Source organism: Mustelus asterias, unplaced genomic scaffold (assembly GCF_964213995.1).
Source record: "Mustelus asterias unplaced genomic scaffold, sMusAst1.hap1.1 HAP1_SCAFFOLD_1265, whole genome shotgun sequence".
Lineage (NCBI taxonomy): Eukaryota > Metazoa > Chordata > Chondrichthyes > Carcharhiniformes > Triakidae > Mustelus > Mustelus asterias.
This window is the reverse complement of record NW_027591210.1, coordinates 5573-25688: the sequence shown is the minus strand read 5'-3', so window position 1 is coordinate 25688 and position 20116 is coordinate 5573. Positions and strand designations below refer to the sequence as shown.

Genomic DNA, 20116 nt, shown 5'->3' with positions numbered 1-20116 from the left:
CAACAGCTGAAGAACAGGCTGATCTGGACATCATCACATTGCTGTTTGTGGGATCTTTCTGTGCTCAGATTGGCTGCCACACTTCTCACACATTACAACAGTGGCCACACAAATCAACTTCATTACCTCTGAACGGTTTTGGGAAGTTGCAAAGTGGATGAAGAGATGCAAGCCTCATCTTTCCGATGGGGGACCTGGCCTCCACAACCCCCTCCCATTACTTTGCCTGAAGTGTGCCCTAGTGGCTGTGACTCGATGAGGTTTCACTCTTCATGTGCTGGCCTGGACAGCGAGCTCCCACTGGCACCCTGGGCAGTGGTTTTTCAGGCAGATTGAAGATGTCTCTCTGACACACGCATGGTGCCTGGACAGCATCCGGGAGCAGGATTCCCTGGGCAAGTTCCACCCTTTCCCTCCAAGCAGGGCTCTAACAGCTGGGTGGGTTGACACTGCGGCTTGCCGAGCTGCGTGGTCTCACCGTGCTCTGTGCAGAAGCACTTAATCATCGAGAGACACCGAGACAATGCAAAGTGACAATTCCACCCCCACCCTGCAATACTACACAAAATGTCTGCCTCGTAGTCACCTCCAACCAAGAGTGGGGCGCAGGGATGAACTGGGACACAGGCACTGCGTGGTAAGGATACAATTAACTGCCTCCATAGTGCGTGGGACCGTGTGACTGCATGAATACACATCCCCTTTAAGAATGAAAGCAAACAAAGTGGCATTATAGCCGAGCTGTGAACTCAGCAGATGAGTGGGCTTTGTTGCTGGGTTGTCTTGGAAACCCGCAACAGTTTAGAGCGTTAACAACTGCTGCAGACAGCATCTAACTCCTTCATGCCTCCACCTGTCTTGAATGGAGGCACAGTAATTATCGGGCAAAGGATGAAACGCAGAGTAGGCTTGTGATTATGGTGGACTCTCCTAAATATGTCTCCAGTTTCTAACATGCAAAAAAAAAAAGAGGGGAAAAATCCCCCCCCAAGACTGAAATGAGTGGCGTGGAAAGGTTGCAGCTTCACGGTGCTTCAGACGGTCAAAGAGCATCTCACTGTCTTGACTTGGTTAGGAGATGATTCACTGACTGTCAGCTTGGGATGGGGGCGGGAGGAAGGGAACAGTTAAAAGGACCCGGATCCGGCATTTACCTGTGGAATCATCAGAGGAAAAATACACGGAATCCAGCTCACCAGGCAGTGTGAATCTCAGCAGATAACCCGGTAACCATAACCTGCCGGATAAAACCAGCACACAGGGCAGGCGATGGCCCACTTGTATTACCACCAGACTATCAATCCACAAACTCAGCTAATGTTCTGGGGTCCCGGGTTCGAATCCTGCCGCGGCAGGTGGTGGAATTTGAATTCAATAAAAAGAAAATCTGGAATTAACTACGGACGACCATGAAAAAGGGAAGAAGATATAAAAGTCTGAGGTCACGTACCAGCCGGCTCAAGAACAGCTTCTTGCCTGCTGCTGTCAGACTTTTGAATGGACCTACCTCGCATTAAGTTGATCTTTCTCTACACCCTAGCTGTGACTGTAACACTACATTCTGCACTGTCTCCTTTCCTTCTCTATGAACGGTATGCTTTGTATAGCGCGCAAGAAATAATACTTTTCACTGTATGCTAATACATGTGACAATAATAAATCAAATCAAAGAAACCATTGTCGAAAAAACCCATCTGGGTCACTAATGTCCTTTAGGGAAGGAAATCTGCCGTCCTTACCCGGTCTGGCCTACATGTGACTCCAGAGCCACAGCAACGTGGTTGACTCTCCAAGAACCATAGGTTAATAGGTTGTAATGAACAAAGCATCGTAGCTGTGAGGGACAGCTCGGTGGATAGGATATTGGTATGTAGATAGGCTGGAAAATTGGGCGGGGATCCTGGATTCAGGATTCAATCCTGGACCGGGGAGCGGCGCGGGCTTGGAGGGCCGAAGGGCCTGTTCCTGTGCTGTATTGTTCTTTGTTCTTTAATTAACAAAGACTCTGAAATGGCCCAGCGAGCCTGTCCGCTGTATCAATCGCTCTTAGTACACGGACTGCAGCGTTTCAGCTGACCACCAACTTCGTAAGGGCCGCTAGGGACGGGGCAATAAATGCTGGCCAGCCAGCCAGCGATGCCCATGTCCCACGAAGGAATAAAGGAACTGTACAGGGCCAGAGAGGATCAAGGGGCTACCAACACTGGATGGTCCAGGAAGGAAACAATGCCCAGAGTGAGGGAAGAGCAGGGCAATGGGGCTGATGGATGGATAGCTGTTTCACTGATGGACCCTTCCTTTGCTTCAGTCAAAGCAGCTGGATTAGCTAGCCGGAGCTAGAGCAGCCTGTTCTTCCTGATACTCCAGCTGTTTCACACTCGTGTGACCTAGTTCCAATTTGAAACAGCCTCTGACGTGGTCCAGCGATGCTGGCTGCTGTTATCCCCAGACACCTGCACAGGGAAACATGGGGCAGACTATCGATGTAGTCTTAACCACATTGCCCACAAGTCGAGATGATGTCCAGAGCAATGCTCATCGCATCACGAGCTCCGTCACATCGACACGGGGACTCCGGCTACGTCGGAAACGGGAGAAATGAGAGTGTGTGTCAGGGAGGGGGTGGGAGGGGGGACGCTCGTGGCTGAAGGAATCTAAAAGCAGGAAGACGACAAGATGGGCTTGGATTCGCAGGTGGGAAGTGGGGTGTCGGCAGGGAGATTCTGGGGAGAGGATTTTAAGAGCGAGAATTGCAGAGGCTTAAAAGAGTGAGTAATAATGGAACGACAGGCAATTGGACATCGGGCCAGAGGGGGGCTGAACGCTACATATTACACATTAAATATCCAGCACCAATACACTTTCAAAGGATCACAAAGAATCTTGCTGATTTGCTCTGGTCATTCCTTTACTGAGTGAAGCTTTGTGTCCTGATATAGGGAGATGGACATTATGTCCTGATATAGGGAGATGGACATTTTGTCCTGATATAGGGAGATGGACATTGTGTCCTGATCTAGGGAGATGGACATTGTGTCCTGATATAGGGAGATGGACATTATGTCCTGATATAGGGAGATGGACATTGTGTCCTGATATAAGGAGATGGACATTTTGTCCTGATATAGGGAGATGGACATTGTGTCCTGATATAAGGAGATGGACATTGTGTCCTGATCTAGGGAGATGGACATTGTGTCCTGATATAAGGAAATCATAGAAATCATAGAAACCCTACAGTGCAGAAGGAGGCCATTCGGCCCATCGAGTCCGCACCGACCACAATCCCACCCAGGCCCCACCCCCACATATTTACCCGCTAATCCCTCTAACCTACGCATCTCAGGGGCAATTTTAACCTGGCCAATCAACCTAACCCGCACATCTTTGGACTGTGGGAGGAAACCGGAGCACCCGGAGGAAACCCACGCAAACACGAGGAGAATGTGCAAACTCCACACAGACAGTGACCCAAGCCGGGAATCGAACTCGGGACCCTGGAGCTGTGAAGCAGCAGTGCTAACCACTGTGCTACCGTGCCGGTAGGGAGATGGACATTGTGTCCTGATATAGGGAGATGGACATTGTGTCCTGATATAGGGAGATGGACAGATGTATAAAGGCCTGTTCGGGAACTACGGGCCTACTAGTATTTTTCTTTATTCTTTCACAGGATATGGGCTTCACTGGTTGGCCAGCATTTATTGCCCATCCCTTGTTGCCCTTGGAGGGCAGTTGAGAGTCAACCACATTGCTGTGGCTCTGGAGTCACATGTAGGCCAGACCGGGTAAGGATGGCAGATTTCCTTCCCTAAAGGGACATTAGTGAACCAGATGAGTTTTTCCGACAATCGACAATGGTTTCATGGTCATCCTTTTAATTCCAGATTTTTTACTCAATTCAAACTCCACCCTCTGCCGTGGCGGAATTCGAACCCAGGGTATTACCCTGGGTCTCTGGATTACTAGTCCAGCGACAATACCACTACACCACTGTCTCCCGTCTCCTCCCTCCGGAGAAGGCCATGCTCATCAATCATACAATAGGTTGGATTATCAGCAATTCAACAATTAACAGCACCATTTGTTCTGTTGGTTTTGATACTGCAGGCACCCAGAGGGATAACAATTTACAACACACCCTGTGGAAGGGTATCTGAGCTCCATCCAACTCCCTCAGCTTATCTGCTCCTTCATCTTTCATTATCTCTTATCTATTCCAATTAATTCCCTCTGCCGTAAACTCACCCAAACCTCTGCCTTCTGTGTCCTAACATACACCAAGTTCTCTTCACTCTGCCCCCTGTCTACATCAACGGGGACAAAGTAGAAAGGGTCGAGGGCTTCAGGTGTCCAGATCACCAACAACCTGTCCTGGTCCCCTCCATGCCGACACTATGGTTAAGAAAGTTCCACCAACGCCTCTACTTTCTCAGAAGACTAAGGAAATTTGGCATGTCAGCTACGACTCTCACCAACTTTTACAGATGCACCATAGAAAGCATTCTTTCTGGTTGTATCACAGCTTGGTCTGGCTCCTGCTCTGCCCAAGACCGCAAGAAACTACAAAAGGTTGTGAATGTAGCCCAATCCATCACGCAAACCAGCCTCCCATCCATTGACTCTGTCTACACTTCCCACCGCCTCGGGAAAAGCAGCCAGCATAATTAAGGACTCCACGCACCCCGGACATTCTCTCTTCCACCATCTTCCGTCGGGGAAAAGATACAAAAGTCTGAGGTCACGTACCGACCGACTCAAGAACAGCTTCTTCCCTGCTGCTGTCAGACTTTTGAATGGACCTACCTCGCACTAAGTTGATCTTTCTCTACACCCTAGCTATGACTGTAACACTACATTCTGCACCCTCTCTTTTCCTTCTCTATGAACAGTATGTTTTGTCTGTCTAGTGCGCAAGAAACAATACTTTTCACTACAGAACATAGAACAGTACAGCATAGAACAGGCCCTTCAGCCCACGATGTTGTGCCGAGCTTTATCTGAAACCAAGATCAAGCTATCCCACTCCCCATCATCCTGGTGTGCTCCATGTGCCTATCCAATAACCGCTTAAATGTTCCTAAAGTGTCTGACTCCACTATCACTGCAGGCAGTCCATTCCACACCCCAACCACTCTCTGTGTAAAGAACCTACCTCTGATATCCTTCCTATATCTCCCACCATGAACCCTATCGTCATGCCCCCTTGTAATAGCTCCATCCACCCGAGGAAATAGTCTTTGAACGTTCACTCTATCTATCCCCTTCATCATTTGATAAACCTCTAGTAAGTCTCCCCTCAGCCTCCTCCGCTCCAGAGAGAACAGCCCGAGCTCCCTCAACCTTTCCTCATAAGACCTACCCTCCAAACCAGGCAGCATCCTGGTAAATCCCCTCTGCACTCTTTCCAGCACTTCCACATCCTTCTTATAGTGAGGTGACCAGAACTGCACACAATATTCCAAATGTGGTCTCACCAAGGTCCTGTACAGTTGCAGCATAGCCCCACGGCTCTTAAACTCCAACCCCCTGTTAATAAAAGCTAACACACTATAGGCCTTCTTCCTATCCATATATGCTAATACGTGACAATAATAAATCAAATCAAATCAAATCTGCTCAGAGCTACATCACATTCTGGATTGATTTTAAAACCTGTTGTTATATTCCTCCGTGCTCTCACCTGTACACAACTCTGTAACCTCCTCCAGCCCCATGACCCTCTGAGAGCTCTGCACTCCCCCCCCCCCCTCAGTTCTGGCCGCTTGAAGGTCCCCCGATTTCCACCATTTTGATATTAGGTGCTGTGCCTGAGCCTCTGAGCTCTGGAACTCACTCCCTAAAGCTCTGCGCTTCACTCCCTTTCCAACAAAATGAACGTACGGTCGGCCACCTGCCCTAATATCTCCTTACGGGACTGAGGGGTGATCTTATAGAGGTCTACAAAATAACGAGGGGCACAGATCAGCTAGATAGTCAACATCTTTTCCCAAAGGTAGGGGACTCTAAAACTAGAGGGCATAGGTTTAAGGTGAGAGGGGGGAGATACAAAAGGGTCCAGAGGGGCAATTTTTTCACACAGAGGGTGGTGAGTGTCTGGAACAAGCTGCCAGAGGCAGTAGTGGAGACGGGTACAATTTTGTCTTTTAAAAAGCGTTTAGACAGTTACATGGGTACGATGGGTATAGAGGGATATGGGCCAAATGCGGGCAATTGGGATTAGTTTAGGGGTTAAATGAAAAGGGCGGCATGGACAGGTTGGGCCTGTTTCCATGCTGTAAACCTTGAGGACTCTATTTCCTTTGATTCTGCACCTGTGTATCACCTTGGGGAGTCCAGTCCACTGTAGGTGCTATACAAATGCAAGCTGTTGCTATCCCACACTTTCCAGTCCCTGCATTAGCTCCTGGTAGGGGAGTGTGTCAGGAGCTCCGACAGTACGGGGCAGGGTTCGAGGTGTAGGACAGACATTCTCTCCACACCAGGCACTGCTGAAGCTCCAGAGAAACAGCGCTGGAGTCAGGGGGGAGAGCGTGTTGACCTGGTTAAGGGCTGCAGTTACAGCTGAAGCAATGCGGAGTAGCCAGTCTGCTGGATTCTGCTGTCTGCAGGCTACTGCACAAGGCAAACATGACTGAGTGTAAAGTTCAGCGCCACTCCCTGCCTGGAACATGTATTAATACCTGGCCAGATACACCTGGAAATCGAGACTCACCACCACAGGAAATACCAGCAAAGCACTTCTCAGCCAATGAAGCACTTTTGCAGCATAGTCACCATTGTGATGTAGGAAATGCAGCAGCCAGATTGCGCACAGCAAGATCCCACACACAGCAAAGGGATAAACAGGGTGTTAATCAGTTTTCGGTGTTTGATGAGGGGTGAATATCCACCCCAGGTGAGGGGGGAGGGGGAGTGTGAGCAGGATCCCAGGCGGGGGGGAAGGGGGGAGCGCGCGAGCAGGATCCCAGGCAGGGGTGGGGGAGCGCGCGCGCAGGATCCCAGGCGGGGGGGGAGCGCGCGCAGGATCCCAGGCGGGGGGGGGAGCGCGCGCAGGATCCCAGGCGGGGGGGGGGAGCGCGCGCAGGATCCCAGGCGGGGGGAGCGCGCGCAGGATCCCAGGCGGGGGGAGCGCGCGCAGGATCCCAGGCGGGGGGAGCGCGCGCAGGATCCCAGGCGGGGGGGGGAGCGCGCGCAGGATCCCAGGCGGGGGGGGGAGCGCGCGCAGGATCCCAGGCGGGGGGAGCGCGCGCAGGATCCCAGGCGGGGGGAGCGCGCGCAGGATCCCAGGCGGGGGGAGCGCGCGCAGGATCCCAGGCGGGGGGAGCGCGCGCAGGATCCCAGGCGGGGGGAGCGCGCGCAGGATCCCAGGCGGGGGGAGCGCGCGCAGGATCCCAGGCGGGGGGAGCGCGCGCAGGATCCCAGGCGGGGGGAGCGCGCGCAGGATCCCAGGCGGGGGGAGCGCGCGCAGGATCCCAGGCGGGGGGAGCGCGCGCAGGATCCCAGGCGGGGGGAGCGCGCGCAGGATCCCAGGCGGGGGGAGCGCGCGCAGGATCCCAGGCGGGGGGAGCGCGCGCAGGATCCCAGGCGGGGGGAGCGCGCGCAGGATCCCAGGCGGGGGGAGCGCGCGCAGGATCCCAGGCGGGGGGAGCGCGCGCAGGATCCCAGGCGGGGGGAGCGCGCGCAGGATCCCAGGCGGGGGGAGCGCGCGCAGGATCCCAGGCGGGGGGAGCGCGCGCAGGATCCCAGGCGGGGGGAGCGCGCGCAGGATCCCAGGCGGGGGGAGCGCGCGCAGGATCCCAGGCGGGGGGAGCGCGCGCAGGATCCCAGGCGGGGGGAGCGCGCGCAGGATCCCAGGCGGGGGGAGCGCGCGCAGGATCCCAGGCGGGGGGGGGGGGGGGGGGGGGGAGGGGGGGGAGCGCGCGCAGGATCCCAGGCGCGGGGAAGGACAAGCTGTGGAAGTGTTTGCTTCAATGCTCCAAAGCCGCTCCCTTCAGGTGCTCCAGGTACAGTGTCAGCTCCTGTACCTTACGTACAGACTGCAGCAAGGCTGCACTGAGGGCAGGGCAGGTTAAAGTGCAGCATTAGTCACTGACCACACTCCCTCAGGCCCTGGGACTCTGCACACAGCAACCTTTACAACTCCGCTAGCCTCTCAGTGCTGAGAATATTTGGTTAAGCAAAAGCCTCGGCCAAGAACGTATCTGTTCCCAAGGCAATGACAAGCTCATTTGCATCAGGTGCTGGAGCAAAAAACCTGACAGGCTTAGTTCAACAGTTCAGCTCCCATCGTCTGCATAGCAACCAGAACGAGCAGCTAACAGGGTGTGACTCGTGTTAGCAATCTCTACCCAGCCCAATACAGCACCCACTGGCTTTACATTCACCCACACAACCACCGGGGGAAAGACATGGGTTTACGCTGGGATTATTGGTGAATTCCTAAGGGCTGGAGTCTCCTGGGAATCATGATGTGGAGATGCCGGCGTTTATGGTATTTGCTGCCAAATAAACCTGTTGGACTTTAACCTGGTGTTGTGAGACTTCTTACTGTCTCCTGGGGATGCAGGGAGAATGACGCACCCTCCCTGACTGTGGCAGAAATTGCTACCACATCACTTACACTGACCATATTACTTTGTTATGTCATGTGGGATTTTTTTTAAAATTAATTTGTGGGACATGGGTGTCGCTGGCTGGGCCCAGCATTTATTGCCCATCCCTAGTTGTCCTTAGAGAGCAGTTGTGAGTCAACCACATTGCTATGGCTCTGGAGTCACATGTAGGCCAGACCGGGTAAGAACAGCAGATTGACGGCACTAGGTTGATTCCAGAGTTGAGAGGGTTGGCTTATGAGGAGAGACTGAGTAGACTGGGGCTATACTCATTGGAATTCAGAAGAACGAGGGGAGATCTCATAGAAACATATAAGATTATGAAGGGAATAGATAAGATAGAAGCAGGGAGGTTGTTTCCACTGGCGGGTGAAACTAGAACGAGGGGGCATAGCCTCATAATAAGGGGAAGCAGATTTAGGACTGAGTTGAGGAGGAACTTCTTCACACAAAGGGTTGTGAATCTGTGGAATTCCCTGCCCAGTGAAGCAGTTGAGGCTACCTCATTGAATGGTTCTACGGCAAGGATAGATAGATTTTTGAACAGTAAAGGAATTAAGGGTTCTGGTGAGCGAGTGGGTAAGTGGAGCTGAGTCCAGGAAAAGATCAGCCATGGTCTTATTGAATGGCGGAGCAGGCTCGAGGGGCCAGATGGCCCACTCCTGCTCCGAGTTCTTATGTTCTTATTTCCTTCCCTAAAGGACATTAGTAAACCAGATGGGTTTTTCCAACAGTGGTTTCATGGTCATCAGTAGATTCGTAATTCCAGATGTTTTTTATTGAATTCAATAAAGATTTGATTGAATTTTATTGAAAGTTGCACAATCAGGAACAGCAACAGAGGGAAAGGACAGCACTCGCCATGACCTCCCGGAGCCCCTCGTTCAAATATACACAGGGCAACGCCACCCAAAAACTCCCTTCACCATGGGCTGCTCACCCCTTCCGAGCAGGAGCTGCATTACAATCCAACAGGTGAGAAATGATCCTCCCTCACACCTCCCCATCGACAGAAACTGAAGCCAGGAAGCTTACCTTCTGAAGACTAGACGAGTTCAGCTGCGTTTTGTCTATTATCTTAACAGCAACCTGCAGGAAAGAAAAAAACATTGTTAACAATGATCGGGAACCCCCAAACCCTCCCCCTGTACTCCGATCAGGAACCCCCAAACTCTCCCCCTGTACTCCGATCAGGAACCCCCAAACCCTCCCCCTGTACTCCGATCAGGAACCCCCAAACTCTCCCCCTGTACTCCGATCAGGAACCCCCAAACCCTCCGCCTGTACTCCGATCAGGAACCCCCAAACTCTCCCCCTGTACTCCGATCAGGAACCCCCAAACTCTCCCCCTGTACTCCGATCAGGAACCCCCAAACTCTCCGCCTGTACTCCGATCAGGAACCCCCAAACTCTCCCCCTGTACTCCGATCAGGAACCTCCAAACTCTCCCCCTGTACTCCGATCAGGAACCCCCAAACTCTCCCCCTGTACTCCGATCAGGAACCCCCAAACTCTCCGCCTGTACTCCGATCAGGAACCCCCAATCTCTCCCCCTGTACTCCGATCAGGAACCCCACCCTCTCTCCCCCTGTACTCCGATCAGGAACCCCCAAACTCTCCGCCTGTACTCCGATCAGGAACCCCCAAACCCTCCACCTGTACTCCGATCAGGAACCCCCAAACTCTCCCCCTGTACTCCGATCAGGAACCCCCAAACTCTCCGCCTGTACTCCGATCAGGAACCCCCAATCTCTCCCCCTGTACTCCGATCAGGAACCCCACCCTCTCTCCCCCTGTACTCCGATCAGGAACCCCCAAACTCTCCGCCTGTACTCCGATCAGGAACCCCCAAACCCTCCCCCTGTACTCCGATCAGGAACCCCCAAACTCTCCGCCTGTACTCCGATCAGGAACCCCCAAACTCTCCCCCTGTACTCCGATCAGGAACCCCCAAACTCTCCCCCTGTACTCCGATCAGGAACCCCCAAACTCTCCCCCTGTACTCCGATCAGGAACCCCCAAACTCTCCCCCTGTACTCCGATCAGGAACCCCCAAACTCTCCCCCTGTACTCCGATCAGGAACCCCCAAACTCTCCCCCTGTACTCCGATCAGGAACCCCCAAACTCTCCCCCTCTACTCCAATCAGGAACCCCCAATCTCTCCCCCTGTACTCCGATCAGGAACCCCACCCTCTCTCCCCCTGTACTCCGATCAGGAACCCCCAAACTCTCCGCCTATACTCCGATCAGGAACCCCACTCTCTCCCTCTGTACCCCGATCAGGAACCCCCAAACTCTCCCCCTGTACCCCGATCAGGCACCCCACTCTCTCTCTCTCCCCCTGTACTCCAATCAGGAACCCCACTCTCTCTCTCTCCCCCTGTACTCCGATCAGGAACCCCACTCTCTCTCCCCCTGTACTCCAATCAGGAACCCCACCCTCTCCCCCCCTGTACCCCGATCAGGAACTCCACTCTCTCTCTCCCCCTGTACCCCGATCAGGAACCCCACTCTCTCTCCCCACAGAGCTCTGATCCAGCCCGTGTAGAAAGCTAACTGCCGTGGGTAGTTTTCTGCCAATGCCCTCCAAGGTGGACACCATGACCAATCCCTCAGCTTACTCAGTGATCTCAGACAGTACAAGGCTTTATCATGTCATACTGCACAGCAGAGGGCAAGGAGGGAAGTTAGAGAGTTTTAAAACATGTTTCTGCGTGCTAACTATGAATTGTCACAATACTAAGAATCTTGGGTTAGTTATAGAGAGAGAAAGAGCTTTAATAAGAAGTGTGGGGGAGGGTGGGTTTACTATGTTAACCATGCCATTGGAAACTGGTTTGTGCACTGTATTTACAGCACATTTTCACATAATTCCTGGATGGGTTAGTATCTATACCGCTGATTACTTAAATCTGCACAGAAGGCCCCGGTTTCAAACATGTCTGTCCTATGTGTCACCTAGCAACTAGCTTTTTTTCACGTTTATTTATAAGTTTACATTAACACTGCAATGAAGTTACTGTGAAAATCCCCTAGTCGCCACCTCCGGCGCCTGTTCGGGTTACACTGAGGGAGAATTTAGCACGGCCAATGCACCCTAACCAGCACGTCTATCAGATTGTGGCTGGAAACCCACGCAGACACGGGGAGAATGTGTAAACTCCACACAGACAGTGAGCCAAGCCGGGAATCGAACCTGGCTCCCTGGCGCTGTGAGGCAGCAGCGCTAGCCCACTGTGTCACCGTGCTGCCCTGGGTCCCTGGCGATGTGAGGCAGCAGTGCTAGCCCACTGTGTCACCGTGCTGCCCCGGGTCCCTGGCGCTGTGAGGCAGCAGTGCTAACCACTGTGCCACCATGCTGCCCCGGGTCCCTGGCGCTGTGAGGCAGCAGCGCTAACCCACTGTGTCACCGTGCTGCACCGGGTCCCTGGCGCTGTGAGGCAGCAGTGCTAACCCACTGTGTCACCGTGCTGCCCCGGGTCCCTGGCGCTGTGAGGCAGCAGTGCTAACCCACTGTGCCACCGTGCCGCCCCGGGTCCCTGGCGCTGTGAGGCAGCAGTGCTAACCCACTGTGTCACCGTGCTGCCCCGGGTCCCTGGCGCTGTGAGGCAGCAGTGCTAACCCACTGTGCCACCGTGCCGCCCCGGGTCCCTGGCGCTGTGAGGCAGCAGCGCTAACCCACTGTGCCACCGTGCCGCCCCGGGTCCCTGGCGCTGTGAGGCAGCAGTGCTAACCCACTGTGCCACCGTGCTGCCCCGGGTCCCTGGCGCTGTGAGGCAGCAGTGCTAACCCACTGTGCCACCGTGCCGCCCCGGGTCCCTGGCGCTGTGAGGCAGCAGTGCTAACCCACTGTGCCACCGTGCCGCCCCGGGTCCCTGGCGCTGTGAGGCAGCAGTGCTAACCCACTGTGCCACCGTGCCGCCCAACCACTCAGTCACAGGGTGTGGATCCAATCAGAAACTAGTTGTAAAAGGATATCTGTTTGGCTCGGGTATTCAGCCAGCCGTTTCTGAATCCTTCGCGACGGGATATCACTGACTTTTATTTTGATTGGTGCCAGGTGATGGGGATGTAGAGAATCTCCCTACTCTCCTTACAAAACCCACCACGGAGCCTCTCACTGCCATCCCAAACGCTCGGCAACCAAGGGTCCCGTGAGGAGAGGGAATTGAAGGAAATTAGCATTACTAAGAAAAGATTGCTGGAGAAACTAATGGGTCTGAAAGTTGATAAATCCCCAGGATGGATAATCAGAAGCTTTTTCCCCGGGTGGAAGAGTCAATTACTCGGGGGCACAGGTTTAAGGTGCGAGGGGCAAGGTTTAAAGGAGATGTACGAGGCAGATTTTTTACACAGAGGGTGGTGGGTGCCTGGAACTCGTTGCCGGGGGAGGTAGTGGAAGCGGATACGATAGTGAGTTTTAAGGGGCGTCTGGACAAGTACATGAATAGGATGGGAATAGAGGGATACGGTCCCCGGAAGGGTAGGAGGTTTTAGTTCAGTCGGGCAGCATGGTCGGTGCAGGCTTGGAGGGCCGAAGGGCCTGTTCCTGTGCTGTAATTTTGTTTGTTCTTTGACCTGATAATGTACATGCCAGGGTACTAAAGGAGGCGGCCATGGAAATAGGCAATGCACTGGTTTCCATCTACCAAAACCGTGTCAATTCTGGGACAATCCCGGCAGACTGGAGGGTGGCAAATTTAACCACACTATCTAAAAAAGGAGGGAGGGGGAAAACAGGGAATGACAGAGCGGTTAGTCTGACATCAGGAGGAGGGAACATGCTAGAATGTTAGAAATGCTTTGGTAAAAGATGAGGTAACAGGACACTTGGAAAAGATCAATGGGGATTAGACAAAGTCAACATGGATTTATTAACGGGAAATCATGCTTGACAAACCTACTGGAGTTTGAGGACTCAACTAGCAGAATCCAAAGGGCCAAATGGCCTACTCCTGCTTCCAGTTTCTATGTTTCTAACAGATAAGGAAGAACAGTGGATATGGTATTGTTGGATTTTCAGAGACTGGTGTACCCGGGTCCCTGGTGCTGTGAGGCAGCAGCGCTAACCACTGTGCCACCGTGCTGCCCCGGGTCCCTGGTGCTGTGAGGCAGCAATGCTAACCACAGTGCCACCGTGCTGCCCCGGGTCCCTGGTGCTGTGAGGCAGCAGTGCTAACCACAGTGCCACCGTGCTGCCCCGGGTCCCTGGTGCTGAGAGGCAGGAGCGCTCACCACAGTGCCACCGTGCTGCCCCGGGTCCCTGGCGCTGTGAGGCAGCAGTGCTAACCACTGTGCCACCGTGCTGCCCCGGGTCCCTGGTGCTGTGAGGCAGCAGTGCTCACCACAGTGCCACCGTGCTGCCCCGGGTCCCTGGTGCTGAGAGGCAGGAGTGCTCACCACAGTGCCACTGTGCTGCCCCGGGTCCCTGCGCTGTGAGGCAGCAGTGCTCACCACAGTGCCACCGTGCCGCCCCGGGTCCCTGGCGCTGTGAGGCAGCAGTGCTAACCACTGTGTCACCGTGCTGCCCCGGGTCCCTGGTGCTGTGAGGCAGCAGTGCTAACCACTGTGTCACCGTGCTGCCCCGGGTCCCTGGTGCTGTGAGGCAGCAGTGCTAACCACTGTGTCACCGTGCTGCCCCGGGTCCCTGGTGCTGTGAGGCAGCAGTGCTAACCACTGTGCCACCGTGCTGCCCCGGGTCCCTGGTGCTGTGAGGCAGCAGTGCTAACCACTGTGCCTCCGTGCTGCCCCGGGTCCCTGGCGCTGTGAGGCAGCAGTGCTCACCACAGTGCCACCGTGCTGCCCCGGGTCCCTGGCGCTGTGAGACAGCAGTGCTAACCACTGTGCCACCCCAGGTCCCTGGCGCTGTGAGACAGCAGTGCTAACCACTCTGTCACCGTGCTGCCCTGGGTCGCTGGCGCTGTGAGGCAGCAGTGCTAATCACTGTGCCACCGTGCCACCCCGGGTCCCTGGCGCTGTGAGGCAGCAGTGCTAACCACTGTGCCACCGTGCTGCCCTGGGTCCCTGACGCTGTGAGGCAGCAGTGCTAACCCACTGTGCCACCGTGCTGCCCCGGGTCCCTGGCGCTGTGAGGCAGCAGTACTAACCACTGTGTCACCGTGCCGCCCCGGGTCCCTGGCGCTGTGAGGCAGCAGTGCTAACCCACTGTGTCACCGTGCTGCCCCGGGTCCCTGGCGCTGTGAGGCAGCAGTGCTAACCACTGTGTCACCGTGCTGCCCCGGGTCCCTGGCGCTGTGAGGCAGCAGTGCTAACCACTGTGCCACCGTGCTGCCCCGGGTCCCTGGCGCTGTGATGCAGCAGTGTTAACCACTGTGCTACCGTGCCGCCCCGGGTCCCTGGCGCTGTGAGGCAGCAGTGCTAACCACTGTGCCACCATGCTGCCCCGGGTCCCTGGCGCTGTGAGGCAGCAGTGCTAACCCACTGTGCTACCGTGCCGTCTGAGTTCCACGTAAGAAGTGAGCGTGTGAAATTTATGCAAATTGTAAACAATTGCGGTCCCATCCTGAGAACACCAAAAGTAATATTTCCAAGTTTGCTGATGACACAAAACTTGACGGGAATGTGAGCTGTGAGGAGGATATTAAGAGGCGCCAAAGTGATTTAGACAAGTTGAGCGAGTGGATAAATACGTGACAAACGCAGTTAGTGGATAAATGTGAAGTTATCCCTTTCAGGTAGAGAACAGAATGGCAGAGTACTATTGAAACGGTGGCAGATTGGGAAATGTTGACAAAGGGACCTGTGTGTCCAAGTGAACCACTGAGGACACGCATGCAGGTACAACAAACAGTTAGGAAGACAAATGTTAGCCTCCATCGCAAGAGTACAGGAGCAAGGATGTCTCACTGCAGCTGTACAGGGTATTGTTGAGAGTATTATGGGCAATTTTGGTCTCCTTGTCCATATTTCCCATGGAGGGAGTGCAGCGAGGGTTCACCAGCCTGATTCCTGGGATGGCAGGACTGTCATACGAGGAGAGAATGGGTCGACCAGGGCTGTATTCACTGGAATTGAGAACAATGAAAGGGGATCTAACTGTGCTCAGTTCTGGTCACCTCATTACAGGAAGGATGTGGAAATGATTGAAAGGGTGCCGAGGAGATTTACAAGGATGTTGCCTGGATTGAGTGGCATGCCTTATGAGGAAAGGCTGAGGGAGCTCGGTCTTTTCTCCTTGGAGAGACGTAGGATGAGAGGAGGCCTAATAGAGGTATATAAGATGTTGAGAGGCATAGATCGGGTGGACTCTCAGAGGCTTTTTCCCAGGGTGGAAATGGCTGCTACGAGAGGACACAGGTTAAGGGTGCTGGGGGGGAGGTACAGGGGAGATGTTCGGGGGAAGTTTTTCACACAGAGGGTGGTGGGCGAGTGGAATCGGCTGCCGTCAGTGGTGGTGGAGGCAAACTCAATCGGGTCTTTTAAGAGACTCCTGGATGAGTACATGGAACATATTAGGATGGAGGGTTATAGGTAGGCCTAGAAGGTAGGGATATGTTCGGCACAACTTGTGGGGCCGAAGGGCCTGTTTTGTGCTGTAGTTTTCTATGTTTCTAAAACAGCTAACACTCTGACAGACTGGATACAGGGATGTTGTTTCCACTGGCGAGAGGGTCTAGAATGAGTGGGGTAGGCTCAAAGGGCCGAGTGGCCTACACCTGCTCCTATTCTCTATATTTCCGTTTCTAGAGGGCAAAGAGGGCGGAAGTCTGTTCAGAAAGACTGCAACACCACCAGTACAACATTCCCCAACACAGTTACACTGACACCATGGCGATCACAGGGTACTTCTGACAGTGCGGCACTCCTTCAGCACTGACCCTCTGGCAGTGCAGCACTCCCTCAGCACTGACCCTCTGACAGTGCAGCACTCCTTCAGCACTGACCCTCTGACAGTGCGGCACTCCCTCAGCACTGACCCTCTGACGGTGCGGCACGCCCCTCAGACTGACCCTCTGACAGTGCAGCACTCCCTCAGCACTGACCCTCTGGCAGTGCAGCACTCCCTCAGCACTGACCCTCTAGCAGTGCAGCACACCCTCAGCACTGACCCTCTGACAGTGCGGCACTCCCTCAGCACTGACCCTCTGGCAGTGCAGCACTCCCTCAGCACTGACCCTCTAGCAGTGCAGCACACCCTCAGCACTGACCCTCTGACAGTGCGGCACTCCCTCAGCACTGACCCTCTGACAGTGCGGCACTCCCTCAGCACTGACCCTCTGACAGTGCGGCGCTCCCTCAGCACTGACCCTCTGACAGTGCGGCGCTCCCTCAGCACTGACCCTCTGACAGTGCGGGGCACTCCCTCAGCACTGATCCTCTGACAGTGCGGGGCACTCCCTCAGCACTGACCCTCTGACAGTGCGGCACTCCTTCAGCACTGACCCTCTGACTGGAGGCTGGGGAGAGGGGGGAGAGGGGTAGGGGATGAGGGGAGGTGGGTGAGGGGGGAAGAGAGAAGGAGAGAGATGCACGGGAGAACAGCAGAGCTGGGTGAGAGGGCACAGTTTTCAGCAGCTATGTTGCCAGCCTTACCTCCTTCCCTGTCAGGACGTGCCGTGCTAGCTTGACCTTGGCGAAGTTTCCCTTGCCGATGGTTTTGAGGAGCCGGTAGTTGCCGATGTGGGGGGTGTCCTCGGCAGTAGTGGCGATGGAGTTGCGGCAGCGTGGCATGCTGGACCTGCTGTTGGATTTAGATTGCCCCTGGGGGTCTGTGTGCCCCGCTGTGTGCTGTAAATAAACACAAGGCATTTAGCCGTGCACAGCCGACAGGAATAGCACAATCAAGACAGGCCAAAGGGCTACACAAATAGGAAATCAGAGACATTTCAGCAGCTAACACGGAGACAAAACACAGCAGCACAGAGCAGCATCCAAAATAAACTCTCAGTCAGTGCCAGAGCAAATTCATCCAAACTCAGGGAAACTCCGCCTGGGAGGCAGCTGAGAGAGCAGTACAATAACCAAGGCATTTCTAACCCTGAAACTCCCTCTCACAAGGTGCTGGGGTCCCGATTGGAACTGCCAATCTTCAGGTGGATAGATTATCTCTGGGCCCAGATAGAATCCCTACAGTGCAACAGGAGGCCATTCAGCCCATCGAGTCTGCACCAACCGCAATCCCACCCAGGTCCTATCCTCATGCATTTACCCGAGCTTGTCCCCTGACACTAAGGGACAATTTAGCACAGCCAACTCACCTAACCAGCACATCTTTCGGACTGTGGGAGGAAACCGGAGCACCCGGAGGAAACCCACGCAGACACGGGGAGAATGTGCAAGCTCCACACAGACAGTGACCCCAAGCCGGGAATCAAACCCGGGTCCCTGGCGCTGTGAGGCAGCAGTGCTAACCCACTGTGCCACCGTGCCGCGCTGGGTCCCTGGCGCTGTGAGGCAGCAGTGCTAACCACTGTGCCACCGTGCTGCCCCGGGTCCCTGGCACTGTGAGGCAGCAGTGCTAACCCACTGTGTCACCGTGCCACCCGGGTCCCTGGCGCTGTGAGGCAGCAGTGCTAACCCACTGTGCCACTGTGCCGCCCGGGTCCCTGGCGCTGTGAGGCAGCAGTGCTAACCACTGTGCCACCGTGGAACATGGAGCAAAATAGAATGATGAGATGGAGACACAGTTCAGCCATAAGCAACATGAATGATAGAATAGAATTCAAGGGCTGAATGGCCTCCTCCTAGAGTCTGTTGCACTGGAACAAAGGCACTGAATGGCCTCCTTCTGTTCCTGTGTAACAGGCTTGAGGAGGGGCTGAATGGCCTCCTCCTTGAGTCTGTTGCACTGGAACAAAGGCACTGAATGGCCTCCTTCTGTTCCTGTGTAACAGGCTGGAGAGGGAGGACTGAATGGCCTGCTGTTCCTGTGTAACAGGCTGGAGAGAGAGGGGCTGAATGGCCTGCTCCTGTCCCCAGTAAAGTCTCAGGGTAACAGCGTTATGACATGAGCTCTGAAGAAGTGTCAGGCAGATTGAGAATTATTAACGCTGTTCCTTTGTCCACGGCTGTTACCAAAGATGCTGCGGTTTCTGTTTTGATTTCCAGTCTGGATTGACATTACATTGCAGAGGTAGCAGGAATGGGGAGGAGAGAGAGGGAAGCCATCACTCGCAGGCTAGCAGGCCACAATACTCAATGAAGGAGCTTCCAATACCCCTCAGCATTCCTCCTGGGGTACCGCCAGCATGTAGCCAGGGAGTAGAAACTTTAACCAGTGGATCCCACCAGCCAGAACACGGAGAGAAGCTGAAGCTCGCGGCTAAAGCAGACAGTGGCCTCGTCATTACTGTCCCATGACCCTGAGTGTCAGTGCTGACTGTTCCAGACACAGGGGCAATAAGCTCCTGATTAATTATAAACACAAGGACAAATCACACACTCCCTTTATCAGCAAAATAACATTTACTGCCGACACTTTAACTCATTCAAATCACAAACCAATTATTCTCCGAAGCTTCTGTCAATTGGGAAGTGGCAAATTGTACAATCCACACATCCACTTCTGTGTCACACTGACTAGTGACCACAGCACAGAGACCGTGCCCCCCCCCCCAAACACAACACAGAGACCCCCCCAAAACACAACACAGAGACCGTGCCCCCTACCCGAACACAACACAGAGACCCCCCCCCAAACACAACACAGAGACCCCCCCAAAACACAACACAGAGACCGTGCCCCCTACCCGAACACAACACAGAGACCACCCCCCCCCCCCGAACACAACACAGAGACCACCCCCCCCCCCAAACACAGCACAGAGACCCCCCCCCAAACACAGCACAGAGACCGTGCCCCCTACCCGAACACAACACAGAGACCGTGCCCCCTACCCGAACACAACACAGAGACCGTGCCCCCTACCCGAACACAACACAGAGACCGTGCCCCCTACCCGAACACAACACAGAGACCGTGCCCCCTACCCGAACACAACACAGAGACCCCCCCAAAACACAGCACAGAGACCGTGCCCCCTACCCGAACACAACACAGAGACCACCCCCCCCCCCGAACACAACACAGAGACCACCCCCCCCAAACACAGCACAGAGACCCCCCCCCAAACACAGCACAGAGACCGTGCCCCCTACCCGAACACAACACAGAGACCGTGCCCCCTACCCGAACACAACACAGAGACCACCCCCCCCCCAAACACAACACAGAGACCCCCCCCCCAAACACAACACAGAGACCCCCCCCAAACACAACACAGAGACCCCCCCCCAAACACAACACAGAGACCCCCCCCCCAAACACAACACAGAGACCCCCCCCCCAAACACAACACAGAGACCCCCCCCCCAAACACAACACAGAGACCATGCCCCCTACCCGAACACAACACAGAGACCACCCCCCCCCCCCCAAACACAACACAGAGACCCCCCCCAAACACAACACAGAGACCCCCCCCAAACACAACACAGAGACCCCCCCCAAACACAACACAGAGACCCCCCCCAAACACAA

General features: G+C 54.7%; 1 protein-coding gene across 1 annotated transcript in view; it reads right to left on the bottom strand.

The window, feature by feature from the left end:
- LOC144488070 (serine/threonine-protein kinase MARK2-like) overlaps positions 1-17367 on the bottom strand; it is a 93947-nt gene extending 76580 nt beyond the window's left edge. The window contains 2 exon segments of the mRNA XM_078206094.1: positions 9651-9704; positions 17170-17367. Of these exon segments, the coding sequence (XP_078062220.1) occupies positions 9651-9704; positions 17170-17307 (192 nt within the window). The 5' untranslated portion in view covers positions 17308-17367.
- Positions 17368-20116: the final 2749 nt, after the last annotated feature.